This window comes from Portunus trituberculatus, chromosome 31 (assembly GCF_017591435.1).
Source record: "Portunus trituberculatus isolate SZX2019 chromosome 31, ASM1759143v1, whole genome shotgun sequence".
In the NCBI taxonomy this organism is placed as follows: Eukaryota; Metazoa; Arthropoda; class Malacostraca; order Decapoda; family Portunidae; genus Portunus; species Portunus trituberculatus.
Window position 1 is genome coordinate 19,894,042 of NC_059285.1, and position 23,233 is coordinate 19,917,274.

The 23,233-nt window shown below is 43.2% G+C and overlaps 2 protein-coding genes across 11 annotated transcripts in view; both read right to left on the reverse strand.

The window, feature by feature from the left end:
* Nucleotides 1–5,908, reverse strand: part of LOC123511037 (coiled-coil domain-containing protein 85C-like) — a 43,824-nt gene extending 37,916 nt beyond the window's left edge. The window contains exons 1-2 of one of the 5 annotated variants that reach the window (XM_045266651.1): nt 4,928–5,908; nt 1,215–1,733 (exon numbers count right to left, since the gene is read on the reverse strand). In XM_045266651.1, the coding sequence (XP_045122586.1) occupies nt 1,215–1,694 (480 nt within the window). In that variant the 5' untranslated portion in view covers nt 1,695–1,733; nt 4,928–5,908. The other 4 variants (XM_045266649.1, XM_045266650.1, XM_045266653.1 and 1 more) reach the window with 4 other exon arrangements.
* A 149-nt stretch (nt 5,909–6,057) lies between these two features.
* Nucleotides 6,058–19,946, reverse strand: LOC123511036 (threonine--tRNA ligase 1, cytoplasmic-like). 6 transcript variants are annotated; one of them, XM_045266643.1, is made up of 8 exons: nt 19,793–19,946; nt 15,068–15,445; nt 12,462–12,623; nt 11,902–12,102; nt 11,074–11,328; nt 10,640–10,759; nt 8,461–8,611; nt 6,058–8,195 (listed from the first exon to the last, which is right to left on the reverse strand). In XM_045266643.1, exons 2-8 carry the CDS (start codon nt 15,404–15,406, stop codon nt 7,006–7,008), a joined length of 2,418 nt encoding a protein of 805 aa, XP_045122578.1. In that variant the 5' UTR covers nt 15,407–15,445; nt 19,793–19,946; the 3' UTR covers nt 6,058–7,005. The 6 variants fall into 6 exon arrangements, with proteins under 6 accessions (XP_045122578.1, XP_045122579.1, XP_045122580.1 ...); XM_045266644.1 differs by having other exon boundaries at nt 19,702–19,883; XM_045266645.1 differs by lacking the exon at nt 19,793–19,946 and adding an exon at nt 15,781–15,899.
* Between the last annotated feature and the right edge of the window lie 3,287 nt (nt 19,947–23,233).

The following is a 23,233-nucleotide window of genomic DNA, read 5'->3' on the forward strand; positions in this document are numbered from 1 at the left end:
TCTTTTAACTGTTCTTGAAATACTTCTTGAAATGATTCCTTGTCTTTCTTATCTTGGATTCTCCATGCTTGTACTTCTTTTTAATCACGTCTTGTACTCTTTCTTCTTCTTTGTTAACTAGATCTTTTAGCTTTTCTTTTCTTTCTCGGCTTTACCGAGTCCTTCTTCCATCAATTTCTTATAGTTCGCTATTTGCACTTTTAATTCTTCATTTTCGGTTCTTAGCCTAGTTTCGTTTTCTTCCACTCTTTTATCCTTTCTTTCAATTTCTGGAGCTCTTTATCCTGTTCTTCATTCTCTTTCATTCCCATACTCTCCTTTATCAATTTATCTAATTTACGTTCGATAGTCAAGACTCTATCAAATAGTGAAGTTTGCGCAGTATCAAAGCCTTCAAATTCTCTTTCTCCCTCACCAACATTGTCATCATCAGCTTTCATTCTTTCCCTTGTCACATACCTGCATTTAGATGGAATATCTTTCTCACTCATTATTATTTAACACTGTATTCATGAAAAAAAAAATGAGTCCACACTTATCGCCCAGGCCACTGTAAACCCAAACAAAGGTAGTGAAGATCAGCTGATTCTCGGGAGCGATGGTATTGCGTCCTTCCTCTACCGCATCTCTGTGTGTGTGTGTGTGTGTGTGTGTGTGTGTGTGTGTGTGTGTGTGTGTGTGTGTGTGTGTGTGTGTGTGTGTGTGTGTGTGATTCTAGGCACTCTGCATGATTGATAGCCTGGCATATAGATAAAGAGATCATTTGTTTGTCTCACACTACACATACACTTCCTATCTTACTACTTATTATAGTTAACCATTATCATTTTTTCTTCATACACCTCACACTCTATTTCTCAGTATCATTATCATTCATCCTTAAGAAGCCCCACACACATCATATCCTATTCATCATCATTCAACCCTCACACACTACAAACACACCACATGCCACCTTCTTGCTTAACAACAGCAACTACTAGTTTTATCAATGATATTCCTTGTGATCTGTGCAGGGCATACACTTCACCCTGCTAATTGAAACACAAGGGTGCTATCACTAACTAGCAAAAAATCCCATATATGCCAGGCTAAATTGTGTTCATTTTAATATTATGAGAAGTGCAAAAAATTTGTCAATTTATAAGTAAAACTACTTGCAGAAAGGCATGTGAAAGTGTGGAGGTGTTTCATAAAGTATTGTGGTTACTCACCTGGTTGTCGTCAGTGAGGCGCTGGTGTGCCTCCCGCAGCTGCTGCAGTTCAGCTAGCTGAGCATGAAGAGAGTGTCGCCCTGTCCCTGCCTCATCCTCCCCTCGGCTCTCATGTTTAGGGCCCCGATGGTGCCTCTCAGGATCATCTATTGGAGGCCCAGGATATCTTGGGGGCTCAGGGTATGCTGGAGGCTGGCGGGGCTCCCCAGGAGGAGGGTCGGAGTGGGGCCGGGGCTGCAGGTATTGGCCTGAGTGTCCTGATGACTTGAGGGGGCCCGGAGGTCCTCGGCCAGTGGGGTTGAGAAAGCCTGAATTGACTCGGTGGGGAGGAGCCATAACCTGGGAGGCAGTGGGGGGCAGCCGACCATACCCGGGACCAGAGGGTGGTGGCCCGGAGCGGGAGGAAGCATAAGGGTTGGCCATCGAGGGTGGGTGGTTGGGCGGGAACTGGGTAGGGTGGCTGGGGTCCAAGGTGGGCATCAGTGCTGGGCTGGCCGGCCACTAGGAGGCCTCACCCACCTGAGGGCACACAGGTGATAGGACATATTTTCACAGTAAATCACAGAAACACAAGATCACTGACAGTAGTAAATATCCATAGGTTAATTAGTGAATAGACCCACAGTTCTCAGTGAGCCACCCAACAATGGCAACTGCTGACAAGCAACAAGCAGTGTACAGCTGACAAGAAAAATAAAAGCACAACAGAAGCAAGAGAAACTCAATCTACACTGGTGCAATACTTGTGAAGGACAGTGCAACAAAACTTGCCAACAGACACCCCAGTTACTTATCCAGACATATGCAAAAAACAGAACAGAAGTCAAGGTCTCACTAAACAAATCAAAACACAACCTCCCAGGCACTTAGGTAAGCCACACTTGCAAGCTTAGTGAAGCAACACTCCTGGTGGCATTGACCTCATAAACTAACTACAAGTCGCCACCAATACTACCATGATGTGTAGAATGAGGTGGTGTGAGAGAGCCAAGGCAGGTAGCCACACCAAACTCTGACTTGTAACAACAATAAGTGACAAAAAAAAAATAATAATAAATAAATAAATAAATAAATAAATAAATAAATAAATAAACAATGCTAAGATAAGACAGGACAAGACAGATTCACAGTATCAGCCCTCTTATCCCTCCCTGCCTTTCCCCTTCTTCTTCCCCCAAGGCCTAAAAAAGGGGTTCTCAACCTGGGGTTTGCAAACCCCCAGGGTTTACAAGATTTCCAGGGATATTTAGATGGCTGATCTAATATTCTTTGCAGTATACCATTGCATATTGAGTTAGTGTCAGTCACTAAATTAACATTTTGTTCAATGTCAGATCACTGGAGGTTCGACTAGATAATCTGGTAACGGGACAAACTGAGTGCACACCAACATGAGAGACATACTAACTCCAGCAGGCCATCAACCTGAGTGTCAGTACAACCATTCTTTTCCCCCTAAAATTTCCCCAGTCTATTCCTTCTCATTTTTATGTTAAAACCTTCTATTTTATTATAGTGATACAATTTATAAGATAATAAGATAATAGGATATATATTTAATAATACATGCTAGTTTTTACCAATATATTATTACAAATATAACGATCAAAATATGATTACAATATACATGCTAGTTGTTATGAATAATTCATTGCAAATATAATGATCAAAATATGATTATAATATACTGATTGAAAATTGTGGATGGATCATACATCTACTGGACTGACAAGTCTGCTGCATGCTCTTAGAAGGTGCCCTGATGTAATTTCCTTGTCCAGGTATTGCTGTCATAACTTAAAGAATTTAGTCTGGACCACCTTGTAGATTTCTTCTGATATCTTGTGTTACTAGAAAGGTGTGTAGGCTGATAAACTTGTTTTTTTTTTTTTTTTTGTACAACAGCTAGATGACTTTTCTTTTATACAAGAGGAAATTAGTTAAGGGTAAAAAAAATAAATAAATAAAAAAAAAGAAGCCCACTTTAAATGCAAGTTCCCTAAAAGATCTGAAAGAATTAGCTGAAAGACAGGGACAAATGTCTTGAAACCTCCCTCTTACAAGAAGTCAAGTCATAGGAAGATGGAAACACAGAAACAGACAAGGAGTTCCAGAATTTACCAGAGAAAGGTATGAATGATTGAAAATACTGGTTAACTCTTGTACTAGAGAGTTGGACAGAATAGGTATGACAGGAAGAAGAAAGACTTGTGTGGCAAGGCCACAAGAGGAGGTGAGGCATGCAGTTAGCAAGATCAGTAGAGCATGAAAATAGCAATAAAAGATAGTAAGAGAGGCAACATTTTGGCAATGAGAGAGAGGCTGAAGACAATCAGTCAGAGGAGGGGAGTTGATGAGACAAAAAGCTTTTGATGATGGGATGATTTGCTGTTAATTCGGTGATCCCATCCCTCAACATAATTATTAGTCATTGTGGCCAATTCAAAGACACTCCACAATGATACTGGATAGACTGAGTTACAAGTCCATGTATCATGGATATATAGCTCATAAGGGGGCAGCAGGAAAGGTGTGGTTTTGGACTGAAGGCTTTCAAATACAAGTAGGATATGCTCAGTAAACATGTACAGCAAGGCTAGAAGTTGATAAATGTATGTATTATTGATAAGACACCTTCAATCCACAATCAGTAATATGCCTGTATACTGCCTGGGTACAGTGGAAAGCACAGCCTTGGATTTTGACATAAGACAAGTGCATTCGAAAAAATGAGACAACAATCATGATTCATAAAGACATCAGCCTCAATTATGTTGTCTAAAGAATTTTCTCCCGAATGGTACCACTGTTCTTTTTAGGGAAATTTTCCCGAATTGTGTCATTATTTTGATGCTCAACTTAGTTTCAATGCACTCGACTTTGACATACACAACTTGTCCATAGTTTGATCATCTTATGACTGAGGGGGGTTCTTAACAAGAAAAAAGTTGAGAATCTCTGGCCCAAAGGATGCTAAACTTACCCCAAAGGATTCACACAAACATAAGCATGCACTCTACAATTACTACTTCCTCAATCACTTCACCCTTTTCTCTGTACCGCGCCCTCTTGTCCCTCCCTTCCCCTGGGGACTAAAGGGTGCTACACTCACATTCAGGAGCTTTATGGACACAATAAACAAGGTAGATCACAACTGGTATTCTCTCTGCTACTTTACGATTTTCCTTCGTAAGCTAACTTCCAGGTCACAAAAACAGCACAGGCGGGCACAAACACACTGGAGACACAACAACAATAGTGAGATGAGGAATGGAATGAGGGACACGCATTCCACAAACAAGTAAAACCAACTTTGTCTACTTCACGTTTTTTTTTCCCTCTCTTTAAGAACTAGACCATATAAAACACACCGTGAGGCGAGGCAGACACACTGCAAACATGACCAACAGTGAAGCAAGTGATGGAATGGGAGGGACAGGCATTCCACTGACAGAAGCAGGCAACCCACACTCACAATTTCTCAACTATTCAAGTACTCCCTCCTAAAATCTACTTTCTACTCCACGCAGTAGCACCACACGGCGACACAAGCCCACGAGAAACATCAGGCACGGTGAAATAACGACAGAAACTCACGAAATGCCGTAAAAAAAACAGAAGGATTTTCACTTGACACACATTAGAGAGGGAGGGAAGGATGGCATTTTCACTCCTTATTTAGCTCACACAACGGGATTTGCGGCCTCACCTACACGTATTCTGGTCCCATCGCTTGTATTTCTCACTCAGATTGCCATATTATGCACACACGAGCAGCAGGAACTGTGAAATGGCTGGATTTTCTAATGTTTTTCCCTCGAGATCCAATATGGCGCGAAATCTGAGGTGCCAAATGTTGCTAGACTGGGAGACACTTCTATATTACTTCCCCCTCCCCTTCCTGTCATGTCCTTTGCCCTTTTTCAATTACCACTTGTGTGTTTCTCTGCTTGCCTTGGCTTTATCTGAGTTCTGCCAATAACGTCTTGCCTAGATCTGGTGCCAGCTAATTTTTTTTGTACTATAGGCATTTTTTTTTTAAATAGTTTTATATATACAGTGTGTGTGTGTGTGTGTGTGTGTGTGTGTGTGTGTTATTTGCTGATTATTACTTGAATAATTTTTGTTAGTAAAACTGAGTGTTTTGCATTATTAGATAAATATACGATGTGCTCTTGTAATATATATATTTTTTCTACTCTCTCTCTCTCTGTTATTTGTAAATTTTCATCTCCAGTACGTATTTGGTTCATGAGATACGCCACATTCCTGCCCCATCCTGCTTTGCATCACGCTGCGGTGCTGTGGAAAATGAAAATGTCAGGCAATGTGTTCAAGGCTGTCAAAGGAATGCGGGTTGCCTCCTCACCGAATGGTGTCCGTGGTATTTCGTGTATAGCATCTTAAAATCTCTTCAATTTACGCCTTTCTGTTTTCCTATGCCAAATTTATGTCTTTGTTCCCATTAATATTAGTAGATCTGGCCATACAATAACCATATTTCTACCAAACATAAAAACGCGCAAAATGGAATTATCGTGTATCAGAGGTTGCAGGAATTTCATTCAGTGAAACTTCGTAGTTTAGATTTACCTTGACATGCCTGATATTTTAAATACCCACTATTAAAATATCATGCTGACTTTATTCACCTACGCTCACATCCGCGTTAGATAAACTGGGATAACTAGAGCGTGGTTTATTTGATCCTGTGGCAGATTTTCCCTTCCTGTTGACACCAATACTGTATACAGCCTTACAATAGAATGGCGTTACTTGATTACTACTATATACGTCCACCACACAGCCTGGAAGATGAGGAAATACAGTAAAGAGGAGAAAATATAAATAACAAGTTTATTACAGTTACATCGTACCCCGCGACACCAGTACAACGAAGGAACCACCGCCAAGGCCGCGACCCCAGGAACTTGCACGGCGCGCTGGGGAGCTACAGGGAGGTTTGCGTGGCGGTGGCACTGTGACACACTTCGAATAAGTCACCACGAGCAACGCCTTATGATCCTGTCATTGCGGCACAGAGTCAGTTACTCAGGCACCAGGCCAGACCAGACGCGGTAAGGTTGAGAATTTGTGAGTCACCAGATAAAATCTGTCACAGATGCGCCAATAAGTGAATGTTGTGCAGCAGGAAGATGCATGAAGTTGCCAATCAAGTACAAGTGGTGCCTTGTAGTGCCACATCAGGGCTTACACTGTTTGCATGGTGTCAATTTCACCTAAAAATTAACAATATGAAACAAATATAAAATAAAATTCATAGAAGAAAATTAAAAGAATAACAGGTTCGAATATTGCCAGAAAGTAGAACAAAATCCTATGTAAGAAAGCCAAATATGAAATTAGGAAACAAAGTCAGTAAGAGCACTGAAAGTGGATCAACATATGTGGCAGGGCAGTGAGCAGCCCTGCATGTCACTGGGAGGAGTCAAAGGAAGGTGAAGGTGTGGCCTGCCTGGGGAAGATGAGGCAAGCAGTGATGACAGTGTGTCATCACCTACATTTGTAGTTACTGAGGCATCCCATACATAAATAGTTAATATAACAATTATCATTATCATTGTTCCCAGCAGTCAGGCCAGCAGGAACACTAACAGATGTGTTACTGCATCCTGCAAGATTGGAATTCATGGCTAGTGGCAAAAAAAAATCATGGAAACAAATAAATAGAAATTGGTGGTGTGGTCACAGGAGCACAGTGGCCATGTGTCCCCAAGCTAAGCCAACACAGCTCCTGTGTAAAAGCAGTGTGGGTGTGTTAGCAGGGAGCCTAGAAGGAGTCCTCCCAGTCTTTGGCACGAGTGTCCCGCAGCTTGCACATCTTCTCCACTACATCATTCAGCGGGTGCTCGCCGTGCACCTTGTTGTCTCTAGTGCGCACGTTGAGAGTGCGGGACGTGGCTTCGCGCTCCCCCACCACTAGGATGAAGTTGTATTGCTCCAGCTGAGCATTGCGGATCTTCTTGTTGAGGGTGTCACCTGCATCTGTGTCAACGTCCACCTGCAGACCTGCGGCGTGAAGCACGTCCCGCACCTCTGTGGCATAGCTGTCAAAGGGAGGGGCAACGGGCACCACCATGGCCTGCCGTGGGGAGAGCCAGAAGGGCCATTTGCCACCGTAAGACTCGGTGAGGATGGCAATCATCCTCTCCACGGAGCCCAGGATGGCACGGTGGATGATCACCGGCCGCCGTTTCTCACCACTCTCCGACACAAAGTTGAGGTCAAACCGTTCTGGCAACTGGAAGTCCAGCTGGATGGTGGCACACTGGTGGTGGCGGCGCAGCGCATCCGTCACCGTGATGTCAATCTTTGGGCCATAGAAAGCACCATCCCCAGGGTTCAGTTCCCATGGCTTACCAAAGGTATCCAGAGAAGCTTTGAGTTGCTCCTCAGCCTTGTCCCATAGAGCCACATCTCCAAGGTACTTCTCTGGCCTGGTGGATAGCCGCAGCTGGAACTCAAAGCCGAAGGTCTCGTAGATGGCAGAGAGGAAGTCCAAGCAGCCCTTCATCTCTGCCTGGATACTCTCTGATGCACAGAAGATGTGAGCGTCATCCTGCTGGAAGCGACGCACACGAGTGAGTCCTGTCAGTGCGCCAGACAACTCGTTGCGGTGCAGCACTCCAAAGTCTGCCATACGCAGGGGCAGTTCCCGCCAGGATCGGGTAGTGTGGCCGAACATGAGGCAGTGGCCAGGGCAGTTCATGGGCTTAAGGGCGTACTTCTCCTTCTCCACCTCAAAGCTAAACATGTTCTCAGCATAGTGCTGCCAGTGGCCGGAGGTCTGCCACAGCTTGGTGTTGTACACGTTGGGTGTCACCACCTCCTGGAAGCCTCGCTTGCGGTACTCTTCACGGATGAACTGAATCAACGCATTGTGGATGAAAGCACCTCGCGGGGAGAAGAAACAGCTGCCAGGACTCAGCTCATGGAAGAAGAACAGTTTCTGCTGCACACCTGGAGATGGGAAAGTATGACAGATTATTGGTGTTGTGGGAACACCAACATTATGGCATGGCAGGGCAAGATACTGTTATTACCTAACCTTGCACAACCACACTCTTCAACTAAAGGATTAACAAGCACAAACATTACTATCTTTGGCACACCAATTTTTTTACATCAGAACAGAGATCCCCCCTGACAAACTTCCTGTCATCCAAAAGCACCTTGTTACATTTCCCTCACCACCAGCTACCAATCTCTCCCTCATGCCACTCACCAATCTTGCGGTGATCCCTCTTCGCTGCCTCCTCCTGGAAATGCTTCCACTCCTTCAACATCTTAGGGTCAGGGAAGCTGATGCCATACACTCGCTGCAGGGACTCAGCATCACTCTTGCCCTCCCAGTACGACGCAGAGTTTTTGGTCACCTACAGGAGATGCTAGAGTTAGAGGAGGCAAGGACTCTTGTTCAATAATCCAAAGTAGGGGGATGAAAGGATGGTTTTCCTATATTCTATTTGTTTTGAAGAGATGTGAAAGGAATATCTAAGAGAAACACCCCAGAAAAATATATTTAGTGGCAAACTCTAACCTCTAATTATAGACCTGTCAGCTTAACTTCAATTGTGGATAAATTAATGAAAGCAATAATAGCAAAAAACATTAGGGAGCATCTAGACAAACACAGCTTGATAAATCATTCCCAACACGGCTTTATGAAGGGAAGTCATGCCTTACAAATTTGTTGAGTTTTTATAGTAAAGTTTACAAGGAGGCAGATAAGGGTGATAATCATGACATCCTATCCTTAGATATCAGTAAAGTGTTTGATAAGGTACCACATCAGAGGCTCTTGAGAAAGGTTAGGGGGCATAGGATAGAGGGAATAATATTAGGCTGGATAAAGGTGTGCTTAGGCGATAAGCAACAGAGGGTAGTAATTAACAGATATAATTCCGAGTGGGGTCAAGTAATTAGAAGGGTGCCACAGGGATAATTTTTAGGGCCATTGTTATTTCTTATATATATTAATGACTTGCATAGTGGATTTAGTAGTGATATTAGTAAATTTGCAGATGGCACAAAGATAGGTATATTGATTAAGTCAGATTCAGATGCCATCACCATGCAGACAGATTTAGATAGAATGAACGAATGGATACACAAATGCCAAATGCAGTTAAACATTAACAAATGCAAAGTACTTAGCATAGATAGAGGAAATCCACACAAGAGGTACATGACAAATAAGAAGGCACTAGTATGCTCAGAATATGAAGACTATATATTATATTATATTTGGCACTGGTCAGATCTTGATTAAGGAGTACAATTCTGGTCCCCATATCATATACAGTAAACCCTTGATGTAATGGACGATATGGGGATGGATGTCTTGTTATATCCAAAGATCTGTTATAAAAGAGGATCCGTTATATCCAATGGAAATACTGGACAGATTCATTATATCCCAAAGTTTGTCAGGTATTTTTTTAACAAATCTTTTATGCACCCCCCCAAAAAAATGTATATGCACTAAAACATGCGACAACATGTTATGGGACGACGCCCTCACTAAAATAGATGAAAATCCATTATAGAGAGTGTTTGTCCAGTCAGATTTTTTGTCTGTTATATCCGATACCCAGTATATCTAGATCCTTTATATCGAGGGTTTACTGTAGGTTTATAAGTCAGGCAAAGGAGGATGTCTTAAGATATATGGGATGAGGGATTCCCTATGAAGCAAGATTGAAAAACTAAATTTGCATTCCTTAGAGAGATGTAGGTTAAGAGGGGACTTGACAGAAGTACCTGAGTGGTATAGGGGTTATAACAAAGGGGACATGAGTGAAGTTATTAGGATCAGTAGTGGGGATAGAACCAGAAATAGAGGGTTTAAGCTTGAGAAATTCAGGTTTAGGAGAGAAACGGGAAAGAAACTGGTTCTCAAACAGAGTGGCTGATGAATGAAACAGACTGCCGAATAAATATGGAGCATCAAAAGAAGATTAGATGAATTATTGGATGGGGACGATAGATGGAATTAAGTAGCTTTTCTCATACAAGGACTGCCACTTGTAGGCCTGGCAGCTTCTTGCAGCTTGCCTCTTTTCTTATGTTCTTAAGGAAGAAGTGTTCACTACTGATCAACACTCAACACACTAAAATTTACCCTTTGCTGTAGCCATCCTATCTGAAAGCCTATAAGATGCACCTCATTGCATAAAAGAACCTTGGCCTTATAAGATGCAGACTCTTTTTTTTAATCTCACCTTATAAGCCCTCAAACATGATACTTAAGAGTCAAGAAGAGAATGCCTGATGGGACTGCTTTCCTAAATCATAACTCAATTATATCTTGTCTCCATTTGGACAAGAAGCATTTTTCATGCCAACATTAATCAAATTACTTATCTACCTATCCTCTTCTTGCTCCAGCACCTGATACTTACACATAATGCCTTGACCTTGCCAGTGTGCCTCACATGGGGGCCGCGACACAGGTCAATGAGGGGCCCACACCGGTACACAGTGGTGCTGTCTGTCTTCACCTTCTCGTTGATGATCCTCACCTGTGTGGAGGAGAGGAGAGTGAAATGATGATGAAATGAAGTGAAGGCAAAACTGCTGAAGTCTTCCCTGGGCAGTGCATGAGTCCTGAGTCAAGGAAGGATGAATTGGTTCTTCTTTAGCTTCATAACATGTGAGATTTTTTCAAATGACCTTCATTCTTGATAGGGTATTGAATTACTGAATGGATGGAACACAGATTTCAATGTGTATGAGGATAATCAAATCCCAACATTAAATGTACCTCCATCTTGAATACACAGAAAAGATAACCCTGACACCAGAACAGCCAAAACCACCACCAACCAACACACACCTTGAACTCATTATACTTGAACATCTCCAGCAGATCCTCCTTCTTGACCACAAGGCGTTCAAAAGGCTGCTTCTCCTTGGTCACCTTCTTCATCACATCCTCCAGGCCAGGGAAGTCTAGAGCAGATACCCCAGGCCCATCCGTCCACATATCATAGTAGTAGCCCTCCTCTATGGGCGGGCCATAGCACAGGTGACCCCCATACACACGTTCCATGGCCTCCCCAAGTATGTGGGCTGAAGAGTGCCAGAATACCTGTGTGTGGGAGAGAAGGGTGTGTCAGCTTGGCAGGTTAAATGTTGAAGTGTGTGAGGGGATGATGAGTGTGTTGTGGAGGTAAAGGAATTGAAATGGAGGTTGTGAATTGCAGTTTGTAAATGGTATGTTCATTTATAAATTCTGCAAATAAATAGAAATCATAGAAATCTGGATGGAATGAGTGAGAAGTTAATAAAGATGTGGATGGAAGACGATGTGAACACAGTAGCTTGTAATCTATAAAAAGACTTGTGCTCCTTTAAAAATTACACAAATAAAAAATAATAGAAATCTAAACCTACTGAAAGAAATTAATTTAGTTTACCTAATGTATTTTGGTGTCTTTGTGTCAATAAATAGTAATTCTCAGATCATAAATATAACAGTAAAGAGAACAAAAGTTGCCAACATTTCTTCTTCCCACTCAACACTTCTCTTCCACATTTTTTTTCCAAAGACTTATCCAGATAAAAGTTCATAATCTTCCATCCCCTTTACAAATATTTCCCTAGTCCACTCACAACACACCTGTCCCTTGCTCTTCTCGCCCAGCACACTCAGCCCACTCACCGCCTTGGCTTCTGCATTGTCAAACTTGAGGAGCTCCAGTTTGCAGTCTCCTTCCAGTGGCCGGTCCAGATCCCACACATCACCATTCACCTTGGCCACCACAGTGTTCTCGGCCAGGCCCTGAGATATGCCTTGGGCGATGGCAAAAGGGGTGGTGCGCCAAGATTCTCCATCCTTCACTGTACCATCTGGAAGGGTTATCTGCAAAAGGGGAAGGAGTTAGTTTCAGTGAGTTTAAGTCTTGTCAGTGCAAAGGTATGCATAATACATTGTCACAAGAATTTCTATTTCCACCAGGAACCTACAGGAATAAAAGTGTGAATTCAATGCATATATGTTCACCTTTACCCACATCATTATTGTCAGTCTCTATGATTCTGCTACAAGACCATGCCCTCCTCAAACTCTCCTCCTAATACCCTACCTGATTGTGGCACATTAGCAGCCACTGTCTCGTCGGACTTCTTCTTGAGCAAGTTTTAATTATTCAATACTTACACAATCAAATTCATCCACATTGTTGTCATTCTCTTAGATGAAAGACCATGTTCTCTGCTTACCTGTATGGGCTGTGGCACCTTGGCAGCCAGCGCCTCATCAGACTCCTTCTTGAGGCGGTCCCACAGGGCAAGGCGCTCCTGGATGTAGGCTGGCCATGGACTGAGTTCCTTGGCACCACCGCCACCACCACCACCCTTCTCCTTCTTCTCCTTCTTGGCAGCCTGTTGGTGGGAGATGAGAGAACACTGAGGGGACTGCTCTCAGGGGATGTTATAAGTGGATCCATGCAAGGAATAATGCTTAAAGACCAATGCAGTTGTATGTAGTTAACGGAAGCAAGACACAAAAATGAAGGAAATAGTAGAAAATATAAAGAAATAGCAAGACAAACAGGAAACAGTAAAAAATACAGATATCATATATAATAAAAGTAGATGTAGGCAGAAGGATATGGGCAATAAATAGAAAAGGATAGAGGTAAATAGAGATACAGAGTTAACCATAAAGTAGCAGCAAGAATAAAGAGCAGATATGGAGATAAGATAACAGATAAGAATCAAAGCAGCTTAAGGAACAAAACATGAATGCAATGGTACAAAAAGAGATACTAAAAAGGGAGCAAGCAAGGAAAATGAGAAGGGACAAGACAGGAAATTAACAAATACACATGAAATGTCATAAACACAAGTAAATTCTAATAAAAAGATTACATATAAGTAAATAAGAAAATTCCAAACTCTAACTTCACATTCTTTTGTACTTAAATGTATCATGTTAGTAGGGTTCTCAGTAAAATGCTCATTTAATATATGAGTGAATGTTGGGTGAAATTAAATAAGAAAAGAGAAAGTAAGAGGAAAATGCACATCGTCTACATATAACTACTTAACTTAATAAATATATGAATAGCCAAAACCTCCTCAGTAAATGAAAACAACAAATAATATGTGGATATCCCTCACAATGAAATGCTCTCAAAAAATGCATAACAAAATTCCCTAAACTTAAGTCTCCATGAAAATACTAGACATCAAACATCAAAACAGCTCAGAACAAAAGAGAGAAAGAAATGCTACTGGAACTCAACCAAAGTAAAATCAGAGGCAATTGAATCCTCTACACCAACAACTATAAGAAATGACTCAGACTTGCAATACTTCATGCATCACAATCTAACCATCTAGCAACAGACTAGTAACACCATTCTGCTGCCGATGCTGGTGACGCTGCTGGTGGTAGTGGTGGTGAAGCTGTCAAACCTTGTCACAGTGACTGATGATCAAGAAGTGGTTGTAGAGGAGGAATGCATGGGCCACGTGTGCTTAAGTATGTGGTTCATCATCATCTAGTAATATTTATCAAGCAGTGTATAGTGCTAACCAACAGTCACCACCACCACCATAGGCCAAGAGTATCATTGTCATCATCATCATCAGCAGCAGCTGCAGTGCTCATCCAGTGGGAGAGGTGAGGCCAATCAACTCAGGACACACACAGAGCAATAAGGTAACAAAGCACTAATCCTTCCTTCCTTCCCTGCCGGTCACCTGGTCACCCACACACTGCCTGGCTACCCACATCCTTCAAGATCCTGCAACACTTCCTTGCTTTGAAAGAAAAAAATTGCATATTTGTGGATAGTATTATGAACCAACAAAGCTTGCAAAGCTACACCCTAACAAAACTCTGTCAATAATATCACTGTAAGCCTGACCACCACATTGTATTCAGAGTTTTGCACTTTCCCAACTCTCATAAAATAAGATCTCTCATGATATTGAGGGAAGGCATGAGACTCATTTAAGGAGAACTAGGGAGGACAGGAATGTTGTGTCAGTTCTTTGAGCAGTGTGTAGTGCATTTAGAGATGTGATTCAGGCATCAACACTGCCCTCATCATCTAGTGCAGTGGTCTGGAGGCAGGTGGAACCATGTGCTCAGAGGACACTCCTGCCCAAAGTGAAATTTCCAAGATGAGAACACAAGTGCACATGTCCAATTCAGTGCAGAATGCCAAGCAGTGTGTGTGTGTGTGTGTGTGTGTGTGTGTGTGTGTGTGTGTGTGTGTGTGTGTGTGTGTGTGTGTGTGTGTGTGTGTGTGTGTGTAATCTAAAACAATCATAAATCTCTTGAAAAAACTGTTTGCAATTTCTCCCCTTGCTCTTTCTTTCCATCATTCATTCCTCATCTCCTCTGACCATAAGTCAAGTCCCAAAAATGTGGATTGAAGATACACAATCCTTTTGATATACACTCATCATTCAAAACAATGTTCACCTCCACACTACTTCAATAGTGTACACTGCTCACCACATAGCCAGTGTCCTCCCATTCTTTACCTCATTCACTGGACACCTCAGGATTCCTTCATACCAAAGGCTGGCCCTAACTTTCCTTCCTCTCCTCACTCATATCTCATTAATTTTTCCTTCAGTAATGTTAAATCTTCTTGCATCCCTTTGTCTATCATTCCTACAAACAGCCTCCTCCCTTGCCATGCCACACTCCCATTCCTTCACCATTCCCCTTACTGTACTGTACATTGCCCAACACCTTATCTTCTCAGTATCCACAACACCCCTCTCCCACCCTGACACTTTTGTACATCCCTGAAAGAGGTGTGGATGACTCAGTGACCAGCCTATCCTATGCATCTCCTGCTCACCTCCACATCTTGTTTCTTGCTGGGAGTCTTCTGAGGCTTAACACCTTGAGGCTTGCCATTCTGTTCTCCCCCTGAAGCCACCCTAGAGGCCTGTGCAGGTGACTTGGGGCCATGGAACACCACCACATGGGGGGCCGGGGGAAATGCCTGACTCTCACCACTGAAGCTGGCCATGTGGGCATACCAGCGGGCCGTATGTGGGTGTACTTTTGCATCTGGGGGTCCCCCAATGGCCCGCCACACTTGGTTGTCTGCCTGGGAGGGCTGGTACCCTCCTACATAACTCTGGTCGCACAAGAGTGCATCTAGGGTGTTGGAGTCCAGCTCAACCGACCCCATTGTGCACTGATCCTCTGCCTACTGCTTACCTAGTTAAGCCTGTTGGGAGAGGAAGGTCTCTTAGGCCTGGAGCTCACACCCTGCCATACATCCACACTCTTCCTCTTTCTTCCCCTGCCTATCACAACTAAAGGCCACCTCATTCCTAAGAAGGTGGATGCCATTCACTTATAATTCAGGAATGTTAACAAGACAAGGAAGTGGAAAAGATTATAATACAAAATCATAGTTGGGAATGATTGGTGGAAATAAGAAGGTATGTTTTATAGTGACGGTCAAACTTAGACCTGATGGGTTTCTGCTTCCTTTACGTTTTATGAAGACATGACATTTTGACATGTAGGCATGGCAACAACTATCAACTCAGTCCTCACTCTCATTAACAGCAGCTTGTGTAATCCATCAGCAAGGCAAAGGTCTCCCATACAGGTTGGAAGGGATAGTTAAACCAAAATACCATGTCTCCCCTCTTTGATAAGTGATAATATAACTTCTCAGCTCACATCCTATGCATGTTGTGTGGTGATCAGGGCTATACCAGGAAGAGAAAAAAAAGCTCATGATGCTTCCTCTCAGTCAGGCTTGTTTCAAACCAATTCAAGTCCAAAATCAAGTATACTAACTACCACACCACTTGATTCTCTATAGCTACCAGGGGTTCTCTATCTGGGGTTTGCAAACCCTCAGGGGATTCACAAAAAGATTTCCAAGGGTTCTTAGATGGCTGGTCTAATAATATCTTTTGCAGTATATGATTGCATATTGAGTTAGTGTCAGTCATTAAATTAACACTGTTTGAAGTCAGATTACTGGAGATTCAGGTAGATAGTCTTATAACTCAAGGGGTTCTTAATGAGAAAAAGGTTGAGAATCCTTGCTTTATACAGTCTTATACACTTCAGTCCACACAATTAAGATAAAAAGTAACCACTACTGAACCTAATAAACATGAACATATGGCTATCAGTGAGCAAATATGAATGGCTGCCAAAGCTAAGAATGATGGTTTATAATCTTAGAATAATGTAACTTGCTTTTGGTTTGGAGAGAAAATGTGATAAAAACCATAATGAGATTAAAAGAAGAGCTAAAACTGACATGCAGACTATAGCTAAATTCAATCACATGCTAATCCTATTTGTGATTAGTATTCATCTGACTTATTCACACAAAGTTACATAAAAAATATATTAATGATTAATGAGATCTACCTGACAATGACACTCACCATCCTTTCCCTCCCTATCAACACTATTCATACACACTGAAAGAATATACCATGATAGGAAAAACCAGCCACCAAAAAAATCAATATCAGTTAATCATACAACAAATACTATATATGCTACTTCAAACTAGTAGATAGCGTCAACTGGGGGGTGAATATGGGCCACTTTTTACATCTTTTATTATAAAATCTACACAAATCAGTCAAATCAATTGAAAATTTGTGTGAAGGTACCTTACTATGTGATACATATTCCCTGAAAGAAAATAATAATTTTGATTATCATTATAGAAGTTATTAACATAAATAAGTGGCCTACTCTGTGCCAAAGTCCTGGGGTGAATGGGACCACCCTTTGGGGTGAATTGGGCCATCCTTTGGGCCACTAAAGTTTTAATGTTTTTTCAGTATCTTTTATGTATTTTACTTTTTCTTTTCACATCTCTCTCTCTCTCTCTCTTCTCTTCTTCAAACTCTTCCAGAAAGTCGTCAACATCTTCCCCAGAGGAAACTTCTTTCCTTTTTCTTGTGGTTCTGTTTCTTTGTTTTCCTTCTGCTTTCTTCTTCTTTTCAAGGACCATCTTTTCTTTCTCCTTGACTGCTTCTAAGAACTCATCGTGCATTATGACGCAACTATGGACATCTATTTTTCTTCTTGCCATTGTCTGCGTTGTACCACTAGTGGTTGGGTAGGGCTTTCTGAAAACATCTGCCATTATCTGCTCGAAAGAGGTTGAATGGGAAATCATCTCTCTGGGAGGAGTGACTTTCTTTGGAGTTGCTGGTTTGTGAACTGCCTCTGAAGATGTCTAGACACTTTTGCATAATTTATACAGATCTGGGTTGAATGTTTTCACTGGATAAACACTGCGGTCAGGTGGATACAAACCAGTCTTTTTAAAAGCCATTTTTACATTTGGGAGACTGAAACATTCATCCCAAACCTTGCCCACCAAATCTACAAATTCCCCTTTGGTAATTTTCCGAGCATAGTTTGCTGCTTGTCATTTGGCAATAGTGGCATCCCACCTGGTCTTCAAAGGCTTAAACTAGCAAACATCAAGAGGTTGCAGTACATCAGTGGTGTAAGGAGGAAGTTTAATGATGGTTATAAAAAAAAAAAAAAAAAAAAAAAAAAAATTAGGAAGCTTTAATTTAACAAAAACATAATGAAAGTATGGTGGCCCGATACACCCCAGTATACGAAATACACCGGGGTGAATCGGGCCACTTAATGAAGTGCCTACAGCACTAAAACTAAAAGGAATTTTTTATTTCTGATTAAAGCATGCAGAAGAACAGAGAATTATCTATATGACCTGCAATTTTTTTCGGATTCTTGTCGGATACGAAAATTTTGCAACTTTGAAAAACATGCTTTTTTGGGAGACGCCCAAGGAACCATAGGACCAAAAACTTTTTTTTAAGATTGTGTAGATACTGAAGTGGGCTTTCAAGGTAAGTAATCACTTTTTTCAATTTTCAGATTTTTCATAAATTTTTGAGGAGTGGCCCAATCCACCCCAGCTGGCAGGGGGGAACCAGTTCACCCTGGTCTACGCTATGCAATGAAATCATATTCATGCTGCACCTCTTCCTCTCCCTCATGACAATCTAACTCAACTCTTCTACCTCAGATCAGCCCCTCCCTCTATCTCTCTGAAACAACCCACATATCACGCAGACACTTTCTTAAAAAACATGTCCTGCCTGCTCTCCTTGATTTCCAGCTTCCCCTTCACAGGTCCTCCACCCAGCTGATTTGATGTCACATGTATGAAGCCACACTATTGGCCAAGGAGAGAGAGAGAGAGAGAGAGAGAGAGAGAGAGAGAGAGAGAGAGAGAGAGAGAGAGAGAGAGAGAGAGAGAGAGAGGGAGGGAGGGAGGGAGGGAGGGAGGGGGGGAGGGAGGAGGGAGGGGGAGAGGGAGAGAGAGAGAGAGAGAAAGAGAGAGAGAGAGAGAGAGAATAAATGGAGGATGTGGGGATTAAAACAGTAGAAAGGAAAATGGATAATAAATGGAGGAAATGGAAATAAAACAGGATAGATAGGAATAATAAAGGAATAACACATGATAGAATAAATAAATAAATAAATGAAAAATTAAAAGCAGTCTTGCAACATAAAAGTACTTCCTAAGTTCCTCCATTTATTATCCCTTTGTTCCTTTTGTCTCCTTAAGTTTTACTCTCATTCATCCCTCTTTCTTTTGTTTTCTTTCATCTCCTGTTTTATTACCATCCCCCCTTATTTGTTATCATCTTCCCCCTGTTTGCTACCCATTTTTTCCTATCTGCTGTTTTATTACCATTTCTTCCTATTCCAATATTCATTATATCCTCATTACATACATTCCTCCTATTCCCTTAATCATCTTCCCTTGTCCTTTATCCATTTCCTTTCTATCCAGTTTTATACTAACATTTCCTCCTACTTCCTCATTCATTATCATATTCTAATTTCCATTTCTTCCAATTCCACTATGTGTTATCCAATTTTTTATCTCGTGTTATTCCTATCTATCCTGTTTTATTTCCATTTCCTCCATTTATTATCCATTTTTTTTCTATCTCCTGTTTTAATCCCTACTTCCCCCTTTTACCTAATATATATATATATATATATATATATATATATATATATATATATATATATATATATATATCTCCCGTTGACCAATTGCGTGGCTTCATATATGTGGCGTCAAATCAGCTGGTTGGAGGAGCTGCGAAATGGGGGAGCCGGGAATTGAGGAGAGCGGGCGGGACGTATTCGTTAAGAGAGTGCCACGCAAACCTTCCCACCCATCAGCCCTTCTCCCTCACCCCACCACACAATCCACCTGACCTACCTTCCCTCACCCCTGACCTGACCACCAAACGTCACACAGTCACACCCTCCCTCCGTATGGTGAATTAATCTCACCCTAGCATACCACCCAGCCACACCAGACGCTCGGCCCCTCGCTCGCCCACTGGACTTAGCCTACCCACACCACAGGAACACCAACACAACAACTCAGTCTGGCAGAACACTATGAACGGAACACACGAGGCAGCCACCAACCCGCCTAGCATCTCTAGAGGCTGCCAGAACAACGGGCCGCGTGGAAAAGGTTCTCAGCAGCGTCAACATCTCAGAAACAACGCCACACCACCTTGTCTGCGGTCATCTTCCACGTCCAGGGAGCACACACACGCCGGGGAACACAGGGTAATAACACACGGTCGCTGCCACGCTGTGTTTATCCTGTGCTGGCCGGCCTGGGTCTTGGTCTGGGTCCTTCTCGCCTCCCATATCTCGTACCTTCATTTTGGGTTGTCGTACGCGTGAAGCTTTCTCTGAGTGGAATGCAGCGTGAAATATTAATGAAATTATATAAGTGAAGTGAATACTATTGGAATTAGCCAAGTTTTGTTTTGGTTGTTATTTTGTACGGTAATATTGTATCTAAAACAATTGGGTTTTAGTTAAAGGTATGAATTGTTTTTGTTATACCACCTTTCTGTTTCATTGAACATTAGTTGTTTCTTATAATTTACAGAAATAAAAAAAGTTGCATTCTTATGTTCATCGCAGTTGATTAAGAATGCATGCAATAGATAGTTATTACTAATTAGGTATAGGCGCATGAGTATATAATACAGTGTAGCTATAATCAAGAGGAAAAATATAATTGTGCCATCTAAATCCATTAAAAAAATCCTAGTAGCAAACAATGACATATCTACACTAAATTGTAACCAGAAAAGAATAAAGTAATTGCTAATAGTGAGCTCGTAGAAGGAAGTTGGTATCGTTTGCACTCCGTGACCCGGACATGGGTGCCTGATGTGCGATGACGGCATGAGGCGTTGTACCTGCATGACGCAACGTGGCGCACCTTTATCCCTTCTGTAAACATATGCCTCAACTATTGACTGCTATGAAACCTAAAGACTATATCTACATTCTGAATTATCAGACCAAGATAGATACGACGCCCATCCGGTGAAAAATTATGTGGTATGAGTGATATCTTTCCGATATGATTAAAGCAATGATTGATATTGCGTCTGGAGTGGACAGATTGATCGGCGGCTGATGCAACGTGAATAATTTATTTCCTAAGACATCTAAGTCGCTAAGGTGCAAGATTAAACCTAAATGTTGATACACAATTTTGCTTTAAGTGCCAAAATTCTCTTCTTGAACTATAATATTGCTGCGACCCTCCTTCAACTTCTTCAGGGAGGGGACGCCTCACAATCTTCTCGGGATTCGGGGCGTGTGTGTTGGGGGAGGACTTTACCTGAGTGGCGCGGCGCGGCTGGGGTGGAGAGGCGGGCAGATCGCTCTCTCAGGCCTGGCTGCCTGTTGCTATAGCACCCATTCTCACTCAGCTCAGTCACACAGAGTGGGGAGAAGGAAACACTTCTTCCTTATTTCTCTATGTTACAGCAACTATACACGAGTCACCGGGAACAGGTGGCGGCGGCAAACAGGACGGGGCAGGGGGCGGCAACAAAGTACGGGTAACACTTTGTTAGTTCGTCAGGCACTTCACTGTCTCTCTGTCTCTCGTTCACTCTCTGACTGCTCCCCAGAGTACGACTTGTTCCCTCGAGGTCTCTTGCTACACACTCCTGTCCTCTGTCCTCATCGGTGCCACACAGTGCCCCACAAACCACGCTTCCTGTGCCGTCGCACCTGCCAGGCAATGTCCTTACGAGTCTATTTCAGCTTATTAGGTAACGCTATCTACCTTAACCGCTAATTACCAATATATCCCTGATAATGCTGGCTACAAGCAATTCACACATGCATGCATTTATTTACACGGTACCGTATGACAATTATCCCAGGGCTGGCCAGTGCCCTCACCCATATGTATTCTCTTATGACGCTGCTCCACACTCACACAGGCACACGTACATATCTGGGAAGCTGCTGCAATACACCTTCGCAACACTGCTCCCTCCCATATAAATAGTCGTCTCGACTATTTCCCTAGTCTCGTCCTCCACATTTTACATCCCAGCTACTCAAATTGTTTCCTCATCTAGAATATAGTCTACTGCTACTCGCTCCATCGGGGCTCCCACCTGATACAACTGTAGCGGCGCTTTACCCTTCCGTGCTGGTCCCTTCTTGGCGTTACAGGTGTCGCACACTCGGCACCATTCTTGTACATCCTTGCGCATCCCCAGCCAGTAGAACCGCTGTCGTAGACAACTGAGTGTCTTCTTCACTCTTAGATGCCCACTGGCGACGCCCTCATGCATCTCCCGCATCAGGCTAGCTCTCATATCACGAAGAATGACTGTCTGCCAGTACATCATCCCTCCGGCAGGTGTCAGCCACTTCTTCACCAGTACTCCTCTACTCAATTTCAGCGTGTCCCACTGCCTCTAGTAGAATCCCGTAGCTGGGCTCAGGGCTGCCACTTCTTGCTCATCGGGGCGACCTTGACCTTCCTCCAGCCACTTTACTACTGCGTGGAGATCCGGGTCCTTCCTCTGGGCCTCCTGCAAAAGCGTGTCTCTGTCACCCTCCGCGCCATGGACTCGGGTCAGCCTGCAGACTTCTTCTGACTCCTTCCTGCTGCAGTGGTGACACTCAGGCTCACATGGACGTCTGCTGAGGCTGTCAGCGTTGTTGTGGACTCTCCCAGGGCGGTGCTCGACGCAGTAATCGTACTGCTCCGGTCTGCCGATCCACCTCGCCAACTGCCCCTCAGGATTCTTCATCGTCTTCAACCACCGCAGGGCTGCGTGGTTCGTCCTCACAGTAAACTTTGCCCCATACAGGTACGGGTGAAAGTTTTCTGGACTCTTCACCACCGCCAGAAGTTCCTTCCGCGTGACACAGTAATTTTTCTCCGCGTGACTGAACTTGTTACTGTAGTATGCCACCACATGCTCGCGTCCGTCCTTCAACTGTGACAGCACCGCTCCCACGCCCTCAGCACTAGCGACACAATCCACAACGTACGGGCAAGTGCAGCGCCTCCTTCAGCCGCTCAAAGGCTGTCTGACACCCAGCATCCCAGCAAAATCGGGCCCCTTTTTCTTGTCAGGTGGTGCAGGGGCGCCGCTATGCTGGCGAAGTCCTTCACGAACCGACGATAGTACGTGCACAGGCCCACGAAGCTCCTCACTTCGCCCACATTGGTCAGGACAGGCCACTCTGCCACAGCTCGCACCTTCAGTGGATCGGTGCGCACCCCGTCCTCGCTGATGACATGCCCGAGGAAGGGCACCTCCTGCTCGAACAATAGACACTTCTTCGGGCTAAGCTTCAGATTAGCTTTCCTCAACCTATGGAGTAGGCAGTAGTCACCTGCCGCCCGGTGGAATACTCCAGGAGAGGTACTTACGGGGATGTAGGCAGTGCTGCAGACTGAGTGATTCCCCGTGTCCTCTCTTCCCGGTTCCCTTTGTGGTCTCATTTATACAATTGAGCAGCTGCAGCCTGCCCTCTAAAGACAACTTCTACTACTTCCTACACTACACTACAACACCTTACACTTTTACACTCTCTTCAAATCAAAATTTAATAATGCCTTTACCACGCCCTGCCTCGGAGTCCCCTCTGGGAGGGGACCATAAATGTCCCC